Raw genomic sequence first — 20,737 nt, 5'->3', positions numbered from 1 at the left:
CTAATTTATAAATATTCGTTGCCGTTTTCCTGAACGCTTGAAAAACATCCGCGAGTATCGTCACGTCCAGTTTTAAGTATGCGTCGTGGTAGTCTCCGAGTGTCCTACATTCTAATTTCTCCCACATGAGTTGCGCGTGTTGGTATTCTTCTTCCGCGATTCCTTTCTCTCTGAGTCTGCTGTAAAATTCTCTTGGAAGTGGAAGAGCGTCGTCGTTAAATTTAGAACCATCACTAACATATTCGTAAGGATAAACTCCTTTACGTCTAACGAGTTCTATGTCTACGTTGGGAAAACTAGCTCTAGTTATTTTAAATTGATCGTCGGTGAGTTTGTTCGCTAAAGCATCCAGACTTGCAGAGAGAAATCTATACGAATCCAGAAAGCGCATCTCGATTGTATTTTTCGTTCCCGGAATCGACACTTGCTTGCTGAGACTAATGTAGCGTTCTTCATTCTCGGCCAAGACACCTATACGTTTCGGATCGTAGCCAAGATGTCTCACCAGGTGGTGAAAATCATATCCGCTTCCGTTGTGAAAGAATATGGGGATGAATTTAGGTTTCTGGATTTTAAGATTGCACGTGTTGCAAATTCCACCTATGTAGTTTCCGCTGAAATGATCGTGGTGGAATATTTTTTTGTTCTCATCAGTGAAACTTTGATCACATACCGGACACACCTCAGTGGAATTGTAATTTTGAAGTTCATTTTCAGTTAAAGGTGCCATCGGTTTTGATGTAAGCAGTACGCTACCAATTACCTCAACCTCCTCCACCATTTTTTCCAGGAAGTGTTCGATTACATTTGGCCCGCGGTATATATATGCTTCATTTATTTTATCACGTCGCACAACAACATAGCCGAAACTATTAGGTTGATGAAGCTGGTACGGCGTTGTGGAGGAAATTTCAGGATCCGGTTCGCAGTAGGAGAGTGGTTTCAGGAAAGACTCAAAATCTACGACGATGATTGCGGGATGTTCCAACAATGCCTTGTGCATTTTGAATTCTTCGACTTCGTTTGTTTCGGGCATCAACATTCTAGCCGGTCTGTTGTCGCCGCAATAAATTTTATGTTCGGCAAGTTTCTCCAGAGCAATTTGACGTCCGGTGTATTTTCGATAATCGAGTTGTTTTTGATCGTCGAACGTGGTTAGGCATCTCGGGCAAACTTCGATGTTGTTTGCATGCTTGGTTGATTGACTTCTGACCAAACGTGATAGTGAACGAATTAGCGTATAGTGATGAACATCCTCGTTGGAAATTAGAAGGAGATTTATTACACAGGCATCGTCATCGTCGATATCGCTTATCCTGACGGGATGCACGAGATATTTATCTGACGTGAAGGAATATACATTAATAGCGATGCGTTTTCCTGTTCAATTTTCGAACTTTGTTATATCCGACAATGTCACCGGGTATTCGATGCCAGACATTACACTTTGAAAGTCGGTCTCGTATTGTTTGTAATGAGAAACCTGTTCTGGATTATTTGACCAATGAACAGGATGCAGTGCGGCCAATATACACCAAAGGAAACACTTTTTATCGCTGTTCTGTATATTTAACACAGCCCTCTTGTGTTGAATGTTCGGTGGAAGAGGAACGTAGCTGGATGCGTGAAGAGGCGAGAATCGGTTCACGTAAACGCTTAACGTGTGAGGACTTCCACACAGAGACCATCCCGACCCTTTAGCCTCGAAATCGTCGTGTTTCTTAACCAGCTTGTTGGAAAGATCAGAATAAAATTCGTCCAAATTATCGACGTCCGCCAAATGAAGAGCCTGGTTTTTTGTTCGATGATAAAAAATACTTGTTGTACCATCGACTTTTTCGTATTCGGAAAATAGATCAACGTATACTTTTATGGAATTATTTTCCAATTTATTTTTTAGAATATTTATCACGGATGTTTTTGTTTCACGCAAGAAACTAAGAATATCCCGGCCTGGTTCCGAAGTAAAAAAGAAATCCTGGAGTTGGTCGTTGAATGCAGATCTAATTGGTTTGCGTTCATCAGATAATTTAACTTGTTTGGAAGTGGAAGCTTCCGTTTCTGAATTATCGATTTTCCTTTTCGATGTTCCTTGTTCGGTCGATGGTTTGCAAATTTTGAGATGTTTACTTAAATTTGTAATGCTGATCATTTTTCCGCATCGAGCACAGGGCTTAGAAGGTAACGAACGATTAATTCTCGAACCTGTTTCGCTACATCTTGCCCTGTGTACTGATAAATTGTTCCTTGAGATTAGCTTCCCACAAGTAACACATTCAGTTTTGTCATTTTTACGATTGAAACTGGTGGTGGATGCCATTGCTTTCTCCAAAATCACAGAAATCAAAAAGTCTAGTATATAGCGACACAATTTTCAGGTATGTTATTTTATATAGAATTTCTTGGAGTGATTACAAAACTCAAAAATTCAATCTACTGTAAATAGAATTTCAGGTATGTTATTTATATAGAATTTCTTGTGTGCGAATACAAAAACTCAAGAATTCAATCTACTGTAAATACAATTTTCAGGTATGTTATTTTATATAGAATTTCTTGGGGTAATTACAAAACTCAAAAAATGAATCTAGTGTGAATATAATTTTCAGGTATGTTATTTTATATAGAATTTTCACGGGGCGTACAATATTGTCAACGGTATCATATTAGAGCACGTCGCTTGTCGCCTAAACACTACAGCTCACAGGTCGGGAAAATCTGACATGAAAGCAGATAATACGCTTATGCCTTATTTATATATAATTTTCACGGGGCGTACAATATTGTCAACGGTATCATATTAGAGCACGTCGCTTGTCGCCTAAACACTACAGCTCACAGGTCGGGAAAATCTGACATGAAAGCAGATAATACGCTTATGCCTTATTTATATAGAATTTTCTCGGGGGCGTACAATATTGTCAACGGTATCATATTAGAGCGCGTCGCTTGTCGCCTAAACACTACAGCTCACAGGTCGGGAAAATCTGACATGAAAGTAGATAATACGCTTATGCCTTATTTATATATAATTTTCTCGGGGCGTTCAATATTGTCAACGGTATCATATTTGAGCGCGTCGCTTGTCGCCTAAACACTACAGCTCACAGGTCGGGAAAATCTGGCATGAAAGCAGATAATACGCTTATGCCTTATTTATATAGAATTTTCACGGGGCGTACAATATTGTCAACGGTATTATATTAGAGCACATCGCTTGTCGCCTAAACACTACAGCTCACAGGTCGGGAAAATCTGGCATGAAAGCAGATAATACGCTTATGCCTTATTTATATAGAATTTTCACGAGGCGTACAATATTGTCAACGGTATTATATTAGAGCGCGTCGCTTGTCGCCTAAACACTACAGCTCACAGGTCGGGAAAATCTGACATGAAAGCAGATAATACGCTTATGCCTTATTTATATAGAATTTTCTCGGGGCGTACAATATTGTCAACGGTATCATATTTGAGCGCGTCGCTTGTCGCCTAAACACTACAGCTCACAGGTCGGGAAAATCTGACATGAAAGCAGATAATACGCTTATGCCTTATTTATATAGAATTTTCACGGGGCGTACAATATTGTCAACGGTATCATATTAGAGCACGTCGCTTGTCGCCTAAACACTACAGCTCACAGGTCGGGAAAATCTGACATGAAAGCAGATAATACGCTTATGCCTTATTTATATAGAATTTTCACGGGGCGTTCAATATTGTCAACGGTATCATATTAGAGCACATCGCTTGTCGCCTAAACACTACAGCTCACAGGTCGGGAAAATCTGACATGAAAGCAGATAATACGCTTATGCCTTATTTATATATAATTTTCACGGGGCGTTCAATATTGTCAAGAGCGTTAGTTTTTGTAGAGCTCTCTTTTTCCATTTTTCCTCTATACAGTGAAGCTGTAGAAGACGCAATTAGCTAACCTAGCATACAACACACCTTCCTAATTAATATGGATATTGTCACACATTCCTCTTATTTTATACTGTTGTAAATAGAAAAAATTATGTACGGTAAATGTTTTGTACATTATAGGAAAAAAATGCAAAATATCCTCCAATTTTAATTCGAATTTTATCGAATTTTTACATATTTCACGCCGCCACATATTGTCCTATTTGCTTCTTTTACTTGCCTGGCTTAATTAACTCTCGCTAATTAGCATTTTTTTGGAAGAAGTCAACTAGAACAACATATGGCGGTATGAGAAATATGCAAATCAAAGAACATTTTAGCAATATATGGGCCCTAGCAATTAGCTTTCTCGACTAAGAGTACTCTTTCAAACGTCTTCTGCTGATCGTATTACTAAACGAGGACGTTTAAAATTTTTGGGTGTTGAAAAAGTTTGACCCTACTTTTTTATTTCTATTGTTTGCTAATAGATGGTGCTAATAGTACCCCCCCCTCCCCTCTCCCCTCTTCTCCTCTGCTGTATGACAAATAGCACAAACATAAAAATCAAGATTTTGGAGAGCAAAACATAAAATTTGCATGCATCTGATGTCGAACCAGGAACTTTTATCTTTCGGGGAGTTAACATTATTTTTTACTCAGTCGTCATATAACATGAACACACGCAAAGATTCACATGTGCTTTTATTATTTTGTGTTCGGTAAGTACAAGTATATTCTTACATAAATTATTGTTTAATTTAATAAATTGTAAACTCAAAACCTGCTAAACTAACACTCCTTCTGTGTTTCATTAAACTATTGAAAGCGAATGTTGCGTGCGCGCGGAAATAACACAGAAAAAAAAACCGGATGGAAGCAATTTAAAATCACTGGGGCAAGGTCAGTATTACGAGAGCGTAAAAAACACGTGCTTCCATTCAACTTCGAAAAATAAGAATGAATGTGTAATAACACTGGTATTATTTGTAATCACAGTGCTTACTCATGTATTTTGTTTAATATTTTATTTCAAATTCACTGTCAGAAACTAGTGTTGTTAGTTTCTGCATGTAGGTTTATTTACTCTGTTGGTTGTCACTGTCAAGTTTTTAGTATTCGTACAGCATAAAAAGCTATAACCCCCCTCTCAAAATATATACATTGTATACGCCAAGATGCGCAATAGCCTGGCAACACATCATGAAAAAACATGCCAAGAAGACCCAGTGGGTTTATAAGTCAGTGCTGCCAATTCCTATTTGTAGGTTAGCTTAGCCAGTGAAAGATCATATAGTAGAATTTTTGTAGAGTGGGTGTTTGCGAGTTCCACGACGCGCTGCCTGCCGATACTCTATGCAGCGTCATCCTGATTGCAGAGAAGTCCTTCGTCCACGACGTGAAGAACGAGAGGGTGACGGAACAGTTTTAAAATTCATAAAAAATTGCCACATACTAAAAATCAACATCCAACACATTTTAGGTTATATAAAATTTGTGAAAACCTTATAATACTGAAATATTAAAACAAACGGAGTCCCCCTTGTAGGTTAGTTCGGTGCGAAAATAAAAAAAATGATAGGTTAAGTTATATCACTTAGGATCGTAAGAAAATTAAAAAAATCGTAAAAAAAAATAGGTTAAGTTATATCACGTAACATCGTGATATACCTACCAAGTACGAGTAGGGGAAAAATGAGTGCAGTGAAAATTTGTACTAAAACAACGCTAAACGCTATAACATCGACAAAAAATTGTCAAAGTATGTCAAAAACTTATATTCGATTGATAAAAAAAAATACCTACAAAATATGATCCTCAAATAATAACGTTCAAACAGTGCATAAATAAAAAAAATGATAGGTTAAGTTATATCACTTAGGATCGTAAAAAAATTAAATAATCGTAAAAAAAGGATAGGTTAAGTTGTATCACGTAACATCATGATATACCTACCAAGTACGAGTGGGGGAAAAATGAGTATAGTGAAAATTTGTACTAAAACATCGCTAAACGCTAAAACATCGACAAAAAATTGTCAAAGTATGTCAAAAAGTGATATTCAATTGGTAAAAAAAGACCATACCTACTAAGTACTACTTTGAAACAACTAACTTACACTACTCATCATCTTCTTGTGGTGGCTTTCCATCGAATATTAAACCTCTTTCCCTAACAAGATGCCTCGCTCGTGTATCGCCATTTTTAAAGACAATACAGTAACATGAACTTGTTCCCTTCTCTCTTGAATCTGGGAAGAAAGATGACAGTGGAAATGTTTCACGTACGAAAACACTGTTGGTCTGCAATTTTCTATAGATGTTTTGGAAAATCATAACATGGAGTCTGGAAGATAAGAAAAATGTTAGGTACGGGGGTGTTAGGTTAGCTGGAGGGATGATCTTATGGTGACAATGACACAACTGTAGACTCGAACCTAGGACATTTGGCATCCCAGCGTGCTATGGTGAACATTCAATACGTATAAAGTCACATTCCGTGTTCACACATATGACATTGTAGTTTGTTCTTCCCCCTCCTAATACTGGACACCAACCTTTACATGTTAGGTTGACCATAATATTTTTACCCAAAAACGGAACGTCTCAAGGAAATCAGTTTAACCCCTCCTGAAAAATCAGTAATAATACAATTATTATTAATATTATTATTATTAAAGAAGGGGTCACATAATTTGATACATTATAAACAAACAAATAAGGATAATATAAGTTAAGTATCAAATTTGATGTTCGACCTACGCTCAACTGGAGTGAATGTGAATTTTACCGCTTTCAGAAGGACGTAATAAGTAGTGTAAACTTATTGTTTCTAAGTAATACTTTGTAGGTATCCTCTTTTTTTATCAATTGAATATCACTCTTTGACATATTTTGACAATTTTTTGTCAACGTTTTAGCGTTTAGCGATGTTTTTAGTACAAATTTTCACTGCTTTTTTTTTTCCCACTCATACTTGGTAGGTATGCATTTGTAGCCTTTTTTTTATCAATTGAATATCAGTTTTTGACATATTTTGACAATTTTTTGTCGATGTTTTAGCGTTTAGCGATGTTTTAGTAAAATTTCCCTTTTTTTCCCACTCGCATTTGTAGGTATACCACGATCTTACGTGATATAACTTAACCTATTTTTTTTTTCGTGCTAAACTACACGAGAGCCTCTACGTGCTTTGACCTACTTTTAGAGTAGACCCAAATAGAGAATTCAACGTCACCAAGTGGGGTTCACCAAAATCTCAAAAACTCACTTTCTCTCCACGTTCCGCGCCTCATTTATTGCGCTGACGATGTTTCGCAGCGTAGAAAACAGCACCAAAACATCAAAAACTCACTTTGACCAATTAGGGTTCACCAAAACCTCAAAAACTCACTTTCTCTCATTTATTGCGCTGACGATGTTTCACAGCGAAGAAAATAGCACCAAAAAAACCTCAAAAAAACTCACTTTCTCTCTACGTTCCGCCTCGATGTGAGGCTCGGTGAGGCTCGCCTTAATGGTTTTACGTGATATAACTTAACCTATCTTACGATTTTTTTTTACGATCTTCAGTGATATAACTTAACCTATTATTTTTTTTATTTGCACACCGAACTAACTTACATTATATTTTACATAACATTGTTGATTTTTTTTTTAGTATGTGTGGCAATTTTTTTTTTTTTTTTTACGAATTTTTTAAAACTGTTCCGTCACCCTCTCGTTCTTCACGTCGTAGGCGAAAGACTTCTCTGCAATCAGGATGACGCTGCACAGAGTATCGGCGGGCAGCGCGTCGTGGAACTCGCAGACGATCTTGATGTTGGTGCGATCGTTGACCACGACCTGCTTCCTTTTCGTGGTGTTGATGACGGTCATGGGTCTGTGGGTTTTGAATTCGCCGGGCGCGTAGTACATGTCCACGCTTCCCTCGGTCACGCGTTTGTAAGACGTGTAAGCTTCGTAAAGTTTTAGGTAATCGTTTTTAGTCATGTCGAGGTTGTAATTCTCGCGCGGGAACACTTCGTTCCTACCGTTCTTGAGATAAACGTTCTTTATCTTGCAGTCGTCGAACTTGCTGGAATCTTTTTCCTGATTGTTATTGCGCCCGGTCTGAAAGAGCACAATGACGAAATCTGGCATGTCGAACTGTATGTTGTTGAACTGCGTCGTCACGTCGAATTCCATGTGACTTCCCGACGCCAACTTCTGCACGCACTGGTAACCGTGAAAGTGAATCGGCACCTGCGGACTTTTCAAGATCTCCGCTTTGTACTTGAGGGCGTAGTTTGTTTCGTATTCCACCACCGGCATTCTCAACTCCATGCTCCGGATGACACATTTGGCTGCTTCGGGTAAAGTGTTGGCTATCGGCGTGGTGCCGTCCGGACCCAAAGTAGCGTATCGCATCAGTGCGTCGTTGTCGTTGGCCGCTCTTCGAAACGTGACTCTCAGTCCTCCCTTCCACATGATCTCCTTGTAGTCCGAGAAGAAACCGGGCAGCAGACGCATGGGAAAGAGCACCGTGTGACTTCTCGTCGATATTTTGGTCCCCGCTTCAAACCCTCCCGCCTGGTAGTACGCCGCGTCCGTTTTGGATAATTTCAATGTTCCCACTGCCGTCGACGTGATGCCTGGATAATCGATTCTGTCGATGACGGTGTTGTGTTTCCTCACCTCCACCTGCGAGAACAGGTGAGGCACGAAGTTGTCCACGAGTTTCAAATTGGCATTGGGCGGAAAGGCTTCTCCGCTTTTCTTCTTCACCATGTCGAATTGAAGGTAGAGGTCCGCTCTGTGAGGATTTCCGAATATAGGTTCTATTCATATTTTACTCACGTATAGGTGTACATGATGAATCCGCAAACAGATTTGTCCTAAGTCTTATCGTTTCCAAGATAACCCCACTTCCGGTCGCCATTTTCGATTTCCGAACATAGGTTCTATTCATACTTTTTCTCACGTACAGGTGTACATGATGAATCAGCAAACATATTTTTCCCAAGTCTTACCGTTTCCAAGATAACCCCACTTCCGGTCACCATTTTCGATTTCCGAACATAGGTTCTATTCATACTTTTTCTCGCGTATAGGTGTACAAGATGAATCCCCAAACAGATTTTTCCTAAGTCTTACCGTTTCCAAGATAACCCCACTTCCGGTCGCCATTTTGGATTTCCGAGCATAGGTTCTATTCATATTTTTTCTCACGTATAGGTGTACATGATGAATCCGCAAACAGATTTTTCCTAAGTCTTACCGTTTCCAAGATAACCCTACTTCCGGTCGCCATTTTGGATTTCCGAACATAGGTTCTATTCATATTTTTTCTCACGTATAGGTGTACATGATGAATCCACAAACAGATTTTTCCCAAGTCATGAATTGGAGGGTTCTATGACCCTGTTTGTCAAAAAATTCGAGATATTTGCAATTTAACGCTGTGGACTTAGAAAATTTTCGATTGATGAAAAAAAAATTGGTTCCATGACGACCTATGTTTATTTTGGTATGGGTGGACAGAGGACACCGAGACTCGACCAACGCACTAAACCCGACCTTTCTACGACTATTCGTTCAAAAGTTACGAGAGATCAAAGTTTTGGGAGGTGGGCTAACTTCTTACACCTTGGCCCCAGGACCACCAAAACTTGGTACACGTATTCTCCACCTCCAAAATCGACAGGGGGCATTTAACGATGCCGTATGGGGGTGTTTTTCGATATATTTTTTCGATAACTCTTACCATTTTCGAGATATTTGCAAATTTAAGATTTTTTAGCACAGGACTTGGAAAATTTTCGGAACGTTTTTTTTTTTTTTTTTTTTTTGTTCCATGACAACCTACGCCAATTTTGTTATGAGAGGACAGAGGATACCGAGACGATGCTAACGCAAGAAATCCCAGCTCTCTATGATCATTTTTTCGAAAGTTACGAGTTATCAAAAACATTTTTGCCAATTGGCCCACGCTTGACCTCCAAGAACCTCCGAAAACTTGGTACACGTACTCTGCATCACCAAACTCGACAAGAGGGTCCATAGCCATTTCAGTCTTCAAACTGCTTCCAACAGCTTCCGTACGTTGATTCGCGATTAGTCAAACATGTCAAATGTAACAGCTATTAGTAAACATACGAGGAAAAATAAGTTTTGTAGAAATTCTCTTCTCAATAAGAATACTATATTACTACCTTCATTATATTAAATATTAATTAATTAATTAATTCTCTAGCACTCTTGATTCTGAAAATTCATGGTTACAGTTCAATTTGTACTTATCCTGAGCAAAATTTATATATATTCTATTCCAATCTTTACAGATTTCTTTTAGATTCATCTCCATGTTTGTTTTGGTCCTTTACCATCAGGTTTCCCAACAAGATTCCTGTAAAAATCTCCTTTATTCCTTTCTCATTCGTGCCGGTTTAAAAAAAAAACATAGAGAGTTAGTTAGTTAGTTGTTTCCCACTGTACTATTTCAATTTTTGAATAATCACATGTTAGTTATAAATGCATTATTGACATCCTGTCCGATCATATATGTGTTTGGGTTGAGGCTCCGTATCTACCTGCAACATTTCTTTTCTTCTTTTTCTTGTTATCTGCTTTCTATATAGAATATTAGAAACAACATATTCCCATTAACAGTATTTCATGTTATGGAAATATTTAAGTCTATACACCATCAGAAGTGGGATTGCAACAACATTACCACTACGTCATCCGACAAAGGTCAGGATCAGTATTGTTATATTTTATTGCTCAGGTCATTTCTTTTTTTTAATATGTATAGCTATAATAAACATACTAACTTAAGCCCTCAGACTCGTAAACCAACAAATATACACCTCTATTGACTGCCTTGTATTTTGGGGAGAGGGGGACAATTGTAGCTGTTGGTGCAATACACTTTGAAGTTTTGTTTTCTAAGTGCCACACATCAATTTCGTCATAATTATCATTATTCATCCTCATCGTTGCCATTAGCCTTTTCTTTTTTTACAAATTTTCGTACTGATATCGCCTTAGCAGATTAGCAGGAATCGTCTGAAGTTTGAACTCGTGACACCTCCCAATACCATTGCAAGCTTACTTGTGATTGTCCCCCTCATTTATTCAAAGTACCTCACTTTCATATTCAAATACACACAAGTAAAAAAAAAAGTTCATATCACATTAGTGATTTTAAATTTTATTCTTGGGGCCACTTTCTAACATTGTTGCCTGATATTAAAATAAGCGAAAACACTCTGCTATGCTTAATAAAAAACAACATCTATTCATTGCCAGATTGTACAACTGTATAGGTCGAGGTTCATAAGTCTCATCCATCTCATTCTAGGGACTGCATATTTTGTATACAGTTTTTGTAGTGGAATCAAAACACAGGTTGTTAAGAATATCGTCAGTAAATATGAGAATTCTTGCTGTGAAATTTCTATGCTGTTTAACCTAATATAATTCGAATCTCTGAGAGAGCCAAGTACTAAGCTTTAGCATTCCATATTAGCAAAACCTTTATACGTACGTATTTATAACCTCAATTTACTAATCAAAAAAATCCCCCTTAACCAACCAATTAGCACATTTATATGACCTTCTATAGAGGAAGAGGACATGACATTTCCGAGCCGGTATTATTAATATGACATTCTTAACAGGTTAATGCATCAATCTTTACGCAAACACTTAGGAATGTTTGAAATGCAAACAATTCTTGTGACAAAAACAAATAATTAGGAAATTCTTTTTAACCAAACAATCAACACAAATCTCTCTTTTTTATAGAGAAAAGGGGAAGAGCATAACATTCCTGAGACAGTAATGGTGAACACTGTCGTTTGAAATTAGAAGAAGATTAATCACACGAGCATCATCATCGTCGACATCGCTTATCCTGACGGGATGCACGACATGTTTATCCAACGTATAGGAATACACGTTGATGATTAAGCGTTTTTCTTCTGCATCTCGTGCTCGTGTTTCGAATTTTGATGTATCAGAAATGGTCATCGGGTATTCGATGCCAGACATTACACTTTCAAAACTCGGACTCGTATTGTTTGTAATGTCCAACCCACTGTGGATTATTTTTGCAATAAACAGGATGCAGTGCAGCCAATATACACCAAAGGAAACACTTGTTATCGCTGTTCTGTATATTTAACACAGCCCTCTTGTGTTGAATGTTCGGTGGAAGAGGCATAAGCTAAGTACGTGTTGCTAGAAGGCCTTCGTCGTTGCAAGTCATCCATAACCCATTCACTAAGAAATAAGAAAAAAAATATTGACGTACTGAAAAAAAAAAGTTGACTTGTTCACCGAGTTCACAGATGTTTACTCATTGATGACTCCGTCGTTGTCATCTATCAAAAAAACCTAAGTACATTGGAAACAGTGAGAGAGTTATCGAAAAATCTCCCCCTTGTCGATTTTTTTTGGTGACGTAGAGTACGCGTAGAGAGGTCGGGGTTTAATGTGTTGGTCGAGTCTCGGTGTTCTTTTTGATCTTCTAACAAAATAAACATAGGTCGTCATGGAACCAAATTTGACCCCTCTGTCGAAAAATTTTCCAAGTCCAGCGTTAAATTGCAAATATCTCGAAAAAACAGTGAGAGAGAGAGAGAGATAGCGCAAAAATCCTCCCCGTTGACCCTTTTGTCTATATTGGTGATGCAGAGTACGTGTACAAAGTTTTTTTTTAGAGGTCCTGGGTCAAGGGTGGGCCAATTGCCAAAATATTTTTTTTTTCATTGCTCGTAACTTTTTCGAAAGGATGATCATAGAGAGAGCTGGGATTTCTTGCGTTAGCATCGTCTAGGTGTCCTCTGTCCTCTCATAACAAAATTGGCGTAGGTTGTCATGGAACAAAAAAAAAAATGTTCCGAAAATTTTCCAAGTCCTGTGTTAAAAAATCTTAAATTTGCAAATATCTCGAAAATGGTAAGAGTTATCGAAAAAATATATCGAAAAACACCCCCATACGGCATCGTTAGATGCCCCCTGTCGATTTTGGAGGTATAGAATACGTATACCAAGTTTTGGTGGTCCTGGGGTCAAGGGGTAAGAAGTTAGCCCACCCCCTCCCAAAAACTTTTTGATCACTCGTAACTTTTGAACGAATAGTCGTAGAGAGGTCGGGTTTAGTGTGTCGGTCGTGTCTCGGTGTCCTTTTTGATCTTCTAACAAAATAAACATAGGTTGTCATGGAACCAAATTTGACCCCTCTGTCGAAAAATTTTCCAAGTCCAGCGTTAAATTGCTAATGTCTCGAAAAACAGTGAGAGATAGTGTAAAAATCCTCCCCGTTGACCCTTTTGTCGATATTTTCATCGCTCGTAACTTTCGAAAGGATGATCATAGAGAGCTGGGATTTCTTGCGTTAGCATCGTCTAGGTGTCCTCTGTCCTCCCATACCAAAATAAACATAGGTCGTCATGGAACCAAAAATTTTCCGAAAACTTTTTCCAAGTCCACAGCGTTAAAAAAATCTTAAAATTGCAAATATCTCGAAAATGATAAGAGTTATCGAAAAAATATATCGAAAAACACCCCCATACGGCATCGTTAGATGACCCCTGTCGATTTTGGAGGTGTAGAATACGTGTACCAAGTTTTGGTGGTCCTGGGGCCAAGGGGTAAGAAGTTAGCCCACCTCCCAAAACTTTGATCTCTCGTAACTTTTGAACGAATAGTCGTAGAAAGGTCGGGTTTAGTGCGTTGGTCGAGTCTCGGTGTCCTCTGTCCACCCATACCAAAATAAACATAGGTCGTTATGGAACCAATTTTTTTTTCATCAATCGAAAATTTTCTAAGTCCACAGCGTTAAATTGCAAATATCTCGAATTTTTTGACAAACAGGGTCATAGAACCCTCCAATTCATGACTTGGGAAAAATCTGTTTGTGGATTCATCATGTACACCTATACGTGAGAAAAAATATGAATAGAACCTATGTTCGGAAATCCAAAATGGCGACCGGAAGTAGGGTTATCTTGGAAACGGTAAGACTTAGGAAAAATCTGTTTGCGGATTCATCATGTACACCTATACGTGAGAAAAAATATGAATAGAACCTATGCTCGGAAATCCAAAATGGCGACCGGAAGTGGGGTTATCTTGGAAACGGTAAGACTTAGGAAAAATCTGTTTGGGGATTCATCTTGTACACCTATACGCGAGAAAAAGTATGAATAGAACCTATGTTCGGAAATCGAAAATGGTGACCGGAAGTGGGGTTATCTTGGAAACGGTAAGACTTGGGAAAAATCTGTTTGCTGATTCATCATGTACACCTGTACGTGAGAAAAAGTATGAATAGAACCTATGTTCGGAAATCGAAAATGGCGACCGGAAGTGGGGTTATCTTGGAAACGATAAGACTTAGGACAAATCTGTTTGCGGATTCATCATGTACACCTATACGTGAGTAAAATATGAATAGAACCTATATTCGGAAATCCTCACAGAGCGGACCTCTACCTTCAATTCGACATGGTGAAGAAGAAAAGCGGAGAAGCCTTTCCGCCCAATGCCAATTTGAAACTCGTGGACAACTTCGTGCCTCACCTGTTCTCGCAGGTGGAGGTGAGGAAACACAACACCGTCATCGACAGAATCGATTATCCAGGCATCACGTCGACGGCAGTGGGAACATTGAAATTATCCAAAACGGACGCGGCGTACTACCAGGCGGGAGGGTTTGAAGCGGGGACCAAAATATCGACGAGAAGTCACACGGTGCTCTTTCCCATGCGTCTGCTGCCCGGTTTCTTCTCGGACTACAAGGAGATCATGTGGAAGGGAGGACTGAGAGTCACGTTTCGAAGAGCGGCCAACGACAACGACGCACTGATGCGATACGCTACTTTGGGTCCGGACGGCACCACGCCGATAGCCAACACTTTACCCGAAGCAGCCAAATGTGTCATCCGGAGCATGGAGTTGAGAATGCCGGTGGTGGAATACGAAACAAACTACGCCCTCAAGTACAAAGCGGAGATCTTGAAAAGTCCGCAGGTGCCGATTCACTTTCACGGTTACCAGTGCGTGCAGAAGTTGGCGTCGGGAAGTCACATGGAATTCGACGTGACGACGCAGTTCAACAACATACAGTTCGACATGCCAGATTTCGTCATTGTGCTCTTTCAGACCGGGCGCAATAACAATCAGGAAAAAGATTCCAGCAAGTTCGACGACTGCAAGATAAAGAACGTTTATCTCAAGAACGGTAGGAACGAAGTGTTCCCGCGCGAGAATTACAACCTCGACATGACTAAAAACGATTACCTAAAACTTTACGAAGCTTACACGTCTTACAAACGCGTGACCGAGGGAAGCGTGGACATGTACTACGCGCCCGGCGAATTCAAAACCCACAGACCCATGACCGTCATCAACACCACGAAAAGGAAGCAGGTCGTGGTCAACGATCGCACCAACATCAAGATCGTCTGCGAGTTCCACGACGCGCTGCCCGCCGATACTCTGTGCAGCGTCATCCTGATTGCAGAGAAGTCTTTCGCCTACGACGTGAAGAACCAGAGGGTGACGGAACAGTTTTAAAAAATTCGTAAAAAAAAAAATTGCCACACATACTAAAAAAAAAAAATCAACAAGGTTATGTAAAATATAATGTAAGTTAGTTCGGTGTGCAAATAAAAAAAATAATAGGTTAAGTTATATCACTGAAGATCGTAAAAAAAAAATCGTAAGATAGGTTAAGTTATATCACGTAAAACCATTAAGGCGAGCCTCACGGAGCCTCACTTCGAGGCGGAACGTAGAGAGAAAGTGAGTTTTTTTGAGGTTTTTTTGGTGCTATTTTCTTCGCTGTGAAACATCGTCAGCGCAATAAATGAGAGAAAGTGAGTTTTTGAGGTTTTGGTGAACCCCAATTGGTCAAAGTGAGTTTTTGATGTTTTGGTGCTGTTTTCTACGCTGCGAAACATCGTCAGCGCAATAAATGAGGCGCGGAACGTGGAGAGAAAGTGAGTTTTTGAGGTTTTGGTGAACCCCACTTGGTGACGTTGAATTCTCTATTTGGGTCTACTCTAAAAGTAGGTCAAAGCACGTAGAGGCTCTCGTGTAGTTTAGCACGAAAAAAAAAATAGGTTAAGTTATATCACGTAAGATCGTGGTATACCTACAAATGCGAGTGGGAAAAAAGGGAAATTTTACTAAAACATCGCTAAACACTAAAACATCGACAAAAAATTGTCAAAATATGTCAAAAACTGATATTCAATTGATAAAAAAAAGGCTACAAATGCATACCTACCAAGTATGAGTGGGAAAAAAAAGCAGTGAAAATTTGTACTAAAAACATCGCTAAACGCTAAAACGTTGACAAAAAATTGTCAAAATATGTCAAAAAGTGATATTCAATTGATAAAAAAAGAGGATACCTACAAAGTATTACTTAGAAACAATAAGTTTACACTACTGTAATACCTTATGTGGTTCACTTAAAATCTGCACCCACCTACAAATAAACCCTTGCAGTCTTCTTGGAGTTTTGTCACAATTTTTCTTTCAAATTGCCACTGATCGAACAGGTTTGTTTCGTCTTCTGAACTAAAAAAATATCTTAGCATTCACCAATTTACTAGGATTTGTCTGTTGAGTTTGTGTCAAGACGCAGGAATTTAAATTCTTGCTCTTGAAATAGAGGAGCCCACATATAACATTAAAAGCCACGACACGAGCTAACGTAAACAGTAAACTGCTGTCTGCTCGTTTCTTCTCGACGACTTGTAGCATTTTGATTGTGATGAAGTACTTCAAACACTGTTAGCATGACGCTAGTTTAAAAATTCCATCCACATGAAATTTCTCAAATTTTGATTTGGTTTTCAAGCTAACTTGTACAATTATGTTGGAGATTTTTAAATATGGAGGGGACGACTGGGGGAACGTCCCTAAAACGGAAATGTCCCGGTCAAATCGGGACGTATGGTCATCCTAATGATAAAAGCACCCAAGAACCTCCTTTGGGATCATTATCGCAGCACGACCTTCATAAATCTAGTTGCTTCAGAGAAACAGAGCATCCGCATTTTATATGTGATTTAGTGCGTTTCTGCTAATCCAATGTGATCTCAGTGAGCCGTTCCGCCAGGCCTCTGGATTTAGGATTCCAAATCATCTGAAACTGGTAAAGAAACTGCAGTTATTCTAATGCGTGTTAAAAGTAAATAGAGATTTAGGAAAAGGGTACCTCAGTCCCGAGCCTTCATCGGTTTACAATGGAAAAGAATTATTTGAAAAAGCCACAAAATGAAACAAATGGGACTATTTAAATTTGAAAAAAATATTTCAAAATATAACTAATCATTTCACAAAATGTGTCTCCAAAGTATACTGAAATTGTATAGGGGTGAGGGCGGGTGACGATGTTATTAACCCCTGGCGTATACATTGTAGCGTGACGTCAGGTATGGCACAGGATCGAGTCACGCCACAACATATGTAAATCTAGGTTTAATTGATGTTATCTGTACATTATGAAAAATACAGATATGTGTTGTACAATCTAGACGAACAAAAGTATATTGAATTCAGTTTTAAAAGTTCAGTGTTTCGTGCACTCTAAAAATGAGCTGTCACCGAAAGTGGTGTAACACCGTAATTGGTGTATCAGAACACCGTAATTGGTGTAACACCGTAATTGGTGTATCAGAACACCGTAATTGGTGTAACACAACACCTAATCAGGTGTTTTAGGCCTCCATACTTGGCGTGGTGTGGCCACAAATGGTGTAATTGGACACCAAAAATGGTGTTAAACAACGCCAATTGAGCATTAACACCAAAATTAGTGTTCTGTGAACACCACTTTTGGTGGCAACTACGTTGCATATTTTTTAAACTGTAAAATCAGTTAAATAGAAGTTGTTGAAGTAATAACTCCTAAAAAGAAGTTACATTCAAATTAGCACCAGCGTCTAAATATTTTCTACTTCTATTATAAACATTGCCGTGTCGCATTGTCTATTTCAAAATTAAGTCTTGAGTCAATTTTAACAATTTTTTTTTTAAATACATGTTATAAAATTTTAGAAAAAAAAGCCTTCTCTCTGAAATTCCTTGAAATATTAAAACAATTCATGGTAGATTTTAATATTTCTTGAATTGATTTACTATACACTAACTAATTTTATTTTATCCAAATTAAGATTTAATTTTATCTTATCTTTCCTGTTTTCAGGCGTTCCCATACCAGCTGGTCCGATGCAGTGAAACAATGAGTAGCGTGTTGTGGATGAGAAGAATTGTTGGAGCTGTCGTCATTCTATTGTTGGCCACCGCAAACATTGTAGACATGGTATGTTATCATGCTGCTTCTAACACAACCACATTTAAGGTGACTTCAACATTTATTGAGTTTTATATCTGGGATGTTCGGAAAAAAGGCACTTAAGTCAAGAAATACAATTTCACAGCAGACCTTTTAATGTGTATTCTTATAATAGCAAACGTTACAGATTTGATATACATGTTAGATCATCACTGTTTATAATCTTTATACATGCCAAATATTAAAAATTTACTGATAATATTGATTAAGAATTGATTATGTGGCAACAGAAGAGAACAGAAAATCGCAGTTTGTGACATAGGTACCCTTTCCCGGACAGACTAGATATTTTTAACCCCTGGTTCTCATTTTACACTGCTAGTCAAAGCCCGGAAAAAAATATTCTTGCGTCATGCAAGGAATTCAACATGTGTAATTACAATATTTCCTAAGTACTTACAAGCAGTGATTGTCTAACATTACTGTAGAACGCAAGCTTGATGTCCCCAATACATAAAGATGAACGTTTTGCATCTGGACATTAGTTTAGTAACCATTGAGTGGAAGGTACACGTTTGTCACGTCTTCAGTCTCAGCACATTCTTCAAATATATGGGCATAGCTAGGTGAGTTCGTTAGTCTTAGTGTAGGCAGAAAATAAACTGTATCTATGTTTCAAGATGGACTACTTGTATTTAAGTAATTAAAAGTAATTTCGTTTTGCTTCTTTTTCTAAGTGGGTAAGTAAGTCGTTAAAATATTTGATACATTGTATAGTGTGGTGCATAAATATTACCATGCAAATTGTCCATTACCTAATTCATGATTTTTTTATCCCAATGAGAGCTTCAAGAATTTAAACAAAATATCAGATAAGCTACTGACAGCCTCTGAACCAACATACTTCAAAATCGTCTCCTTAGAAACACGTAGGGTGCAAGGAAAAACTGAATGAAGATAGTAATGGACAATTTGACTTAAAATACTTGTGCATCCCACTGTACAAGGGCGAGTAATAAGAGATAAGACGCATTTTAGAGTACAGTACTCCATATTTGAATATTTGAAGCATCTAGATCTTTGGTTGAGGCTACAGTCTTTTCATTTAGTCTTAAATAATGCATTTACCTTTCTGCGTGTATAATATTTAAATAGAGATATTCAACCCTAGAATTTCTTTCCGGGATGGGCAAGGAACTACATTTTTTTCAAAACGAGCCCCACTGCCCCAAATACAACTTGAAACTGAAATGTCTCCGTGCGAAGAAAATGGGTCATTTTTTAATTCATCTCCTGTAATGACTTGTGTCGGTGATTTACGTATGTACGTACACACACTGAACATCTCACAAACTGTATTCAACAACTGCCTAAAAGTTTTTCACAAGGATCTCATTTATAGTCATTTTCGCTCAAACGTTACCGTAATATCCCTGCAGATGGAAAAGGATAAATCCTTGACTAACGTAGTTCACTGAAATTTAAGTTACTTGTACAAAATTGGTTGCTAATAATCACATTGCAGAGGGTCCTTGAAAGGAACACTATAAGGTTATTTTATATTCGCACATATTTGTATCATTTTCCTTAAAGTTACGAGCAAAACTAATTTCTCTTTCATCTGGTGCAAAGAAACACTCTTCCTCCCTAAATTCGTTTGTGGTCGAGTGAAAAGCTCGCTACCCTCTAGATTCGCCTCGGATGAATTGCTTACTACGCTGTTTCTATTAAAATGGGGGAATCCTTTCACAATTTAATTTCCAAGGTTCCAGATTTCTCAATTCCTTCGCAAGCAGTGAATTCAAACTTCCTCCCTTTTGAGAATATCCCGAGCGCCTACAAATGGACTCTGGGATTTCACACGAAATTTGACATGTACGAGGGTTACAGCAAAAGTCATGGCAACCATTTTTTCTCATGATAATGCGGGTCAGGCAAGAAATTTTAAAATATAAAATTGTAAGTTCACGATATATGCTAACGTGTAATGTATGAATTTTGAACAACATAGAGATCTGTATCAGGATAGAGAAAAATGCATAATACGCGCAATCACAAGTCGTCCTGAACGTTGCATGTCGGCTGTTGCTTCTCTTCCACGCTCGAATGCCGCTGCCCACCTTGCAACCGTTCGATATGGTAGAGCATCATTTCCTAAAGATTCCACAAGATTAGTGTCACATTCTCTCGCATTCCTTGCACGGAGAACTGCTATTCTCACATAATAACGCTGTTAACACCGGGTCATATTTATCCTGCACGACTGTTAAAAACGCACTGATTTCCCACTTCAAACAGTTCAATGTCTTGGCAGCCACTGGCATCTAGTGGCGTCACAATACATTGCATGCGACGGGGTTTCCACTGCAAATTTAAAAATTTCCTGTCTGGCCCGCATTATCGTGAAAAAAAAATGGTTGGCATTATTTTTGCTGTAACCCTCGTATATAAGTTATTACAATTATATTTGTGACATTAACCTTGGCATTGTGGTTTAGGAGCGGTTAGTGTTTATGATAAGCAA

General features: G+C 38.4%; 1 protein-coding gene across 1 annotated transcript in view; it reads left to right on the top strand.

The window, feature by feature from the left end:
* The window catches only part of Ac3 (Adenylate cyclase 3), a 568,126-nt gene that overhangs the window by 493,276 nt on the left and 54,113 nt on the right, over positions 1 to 20,737 (top strand). The window contains exon 12 of the mRNA XM_083112151.1: positions 18,124 to 18,240. Within this exon, the coding sequence (XP_082968277.1) occupies positions 18,124 to 18,240 (117 nt within the window). The remainder of the gene's footprint in view (positions 1 to 18,123; positions 18,241 to 20,737) is intronic.

The sequence above is a fragment of the Lepisma saccharinum genome, chromosome 26, assembly GCF_977018435.1.
Source record: "Lepisma saccharinum chromosome 26, izLepSacc3.1, whole genome shotgun sequence".
Taxonomy (NCBI): Eukaryota; Metazoa; Arthropoda; class Insecta; order Zygentoma; family Lepismatidae; genus Lepisma; species Lepisma saccharinum.
The sequence above is the reverse complement of the archived record's forward strand: the minus strand, read 5'-3'. Positions and strand labels throughout refer to the sequence as shown.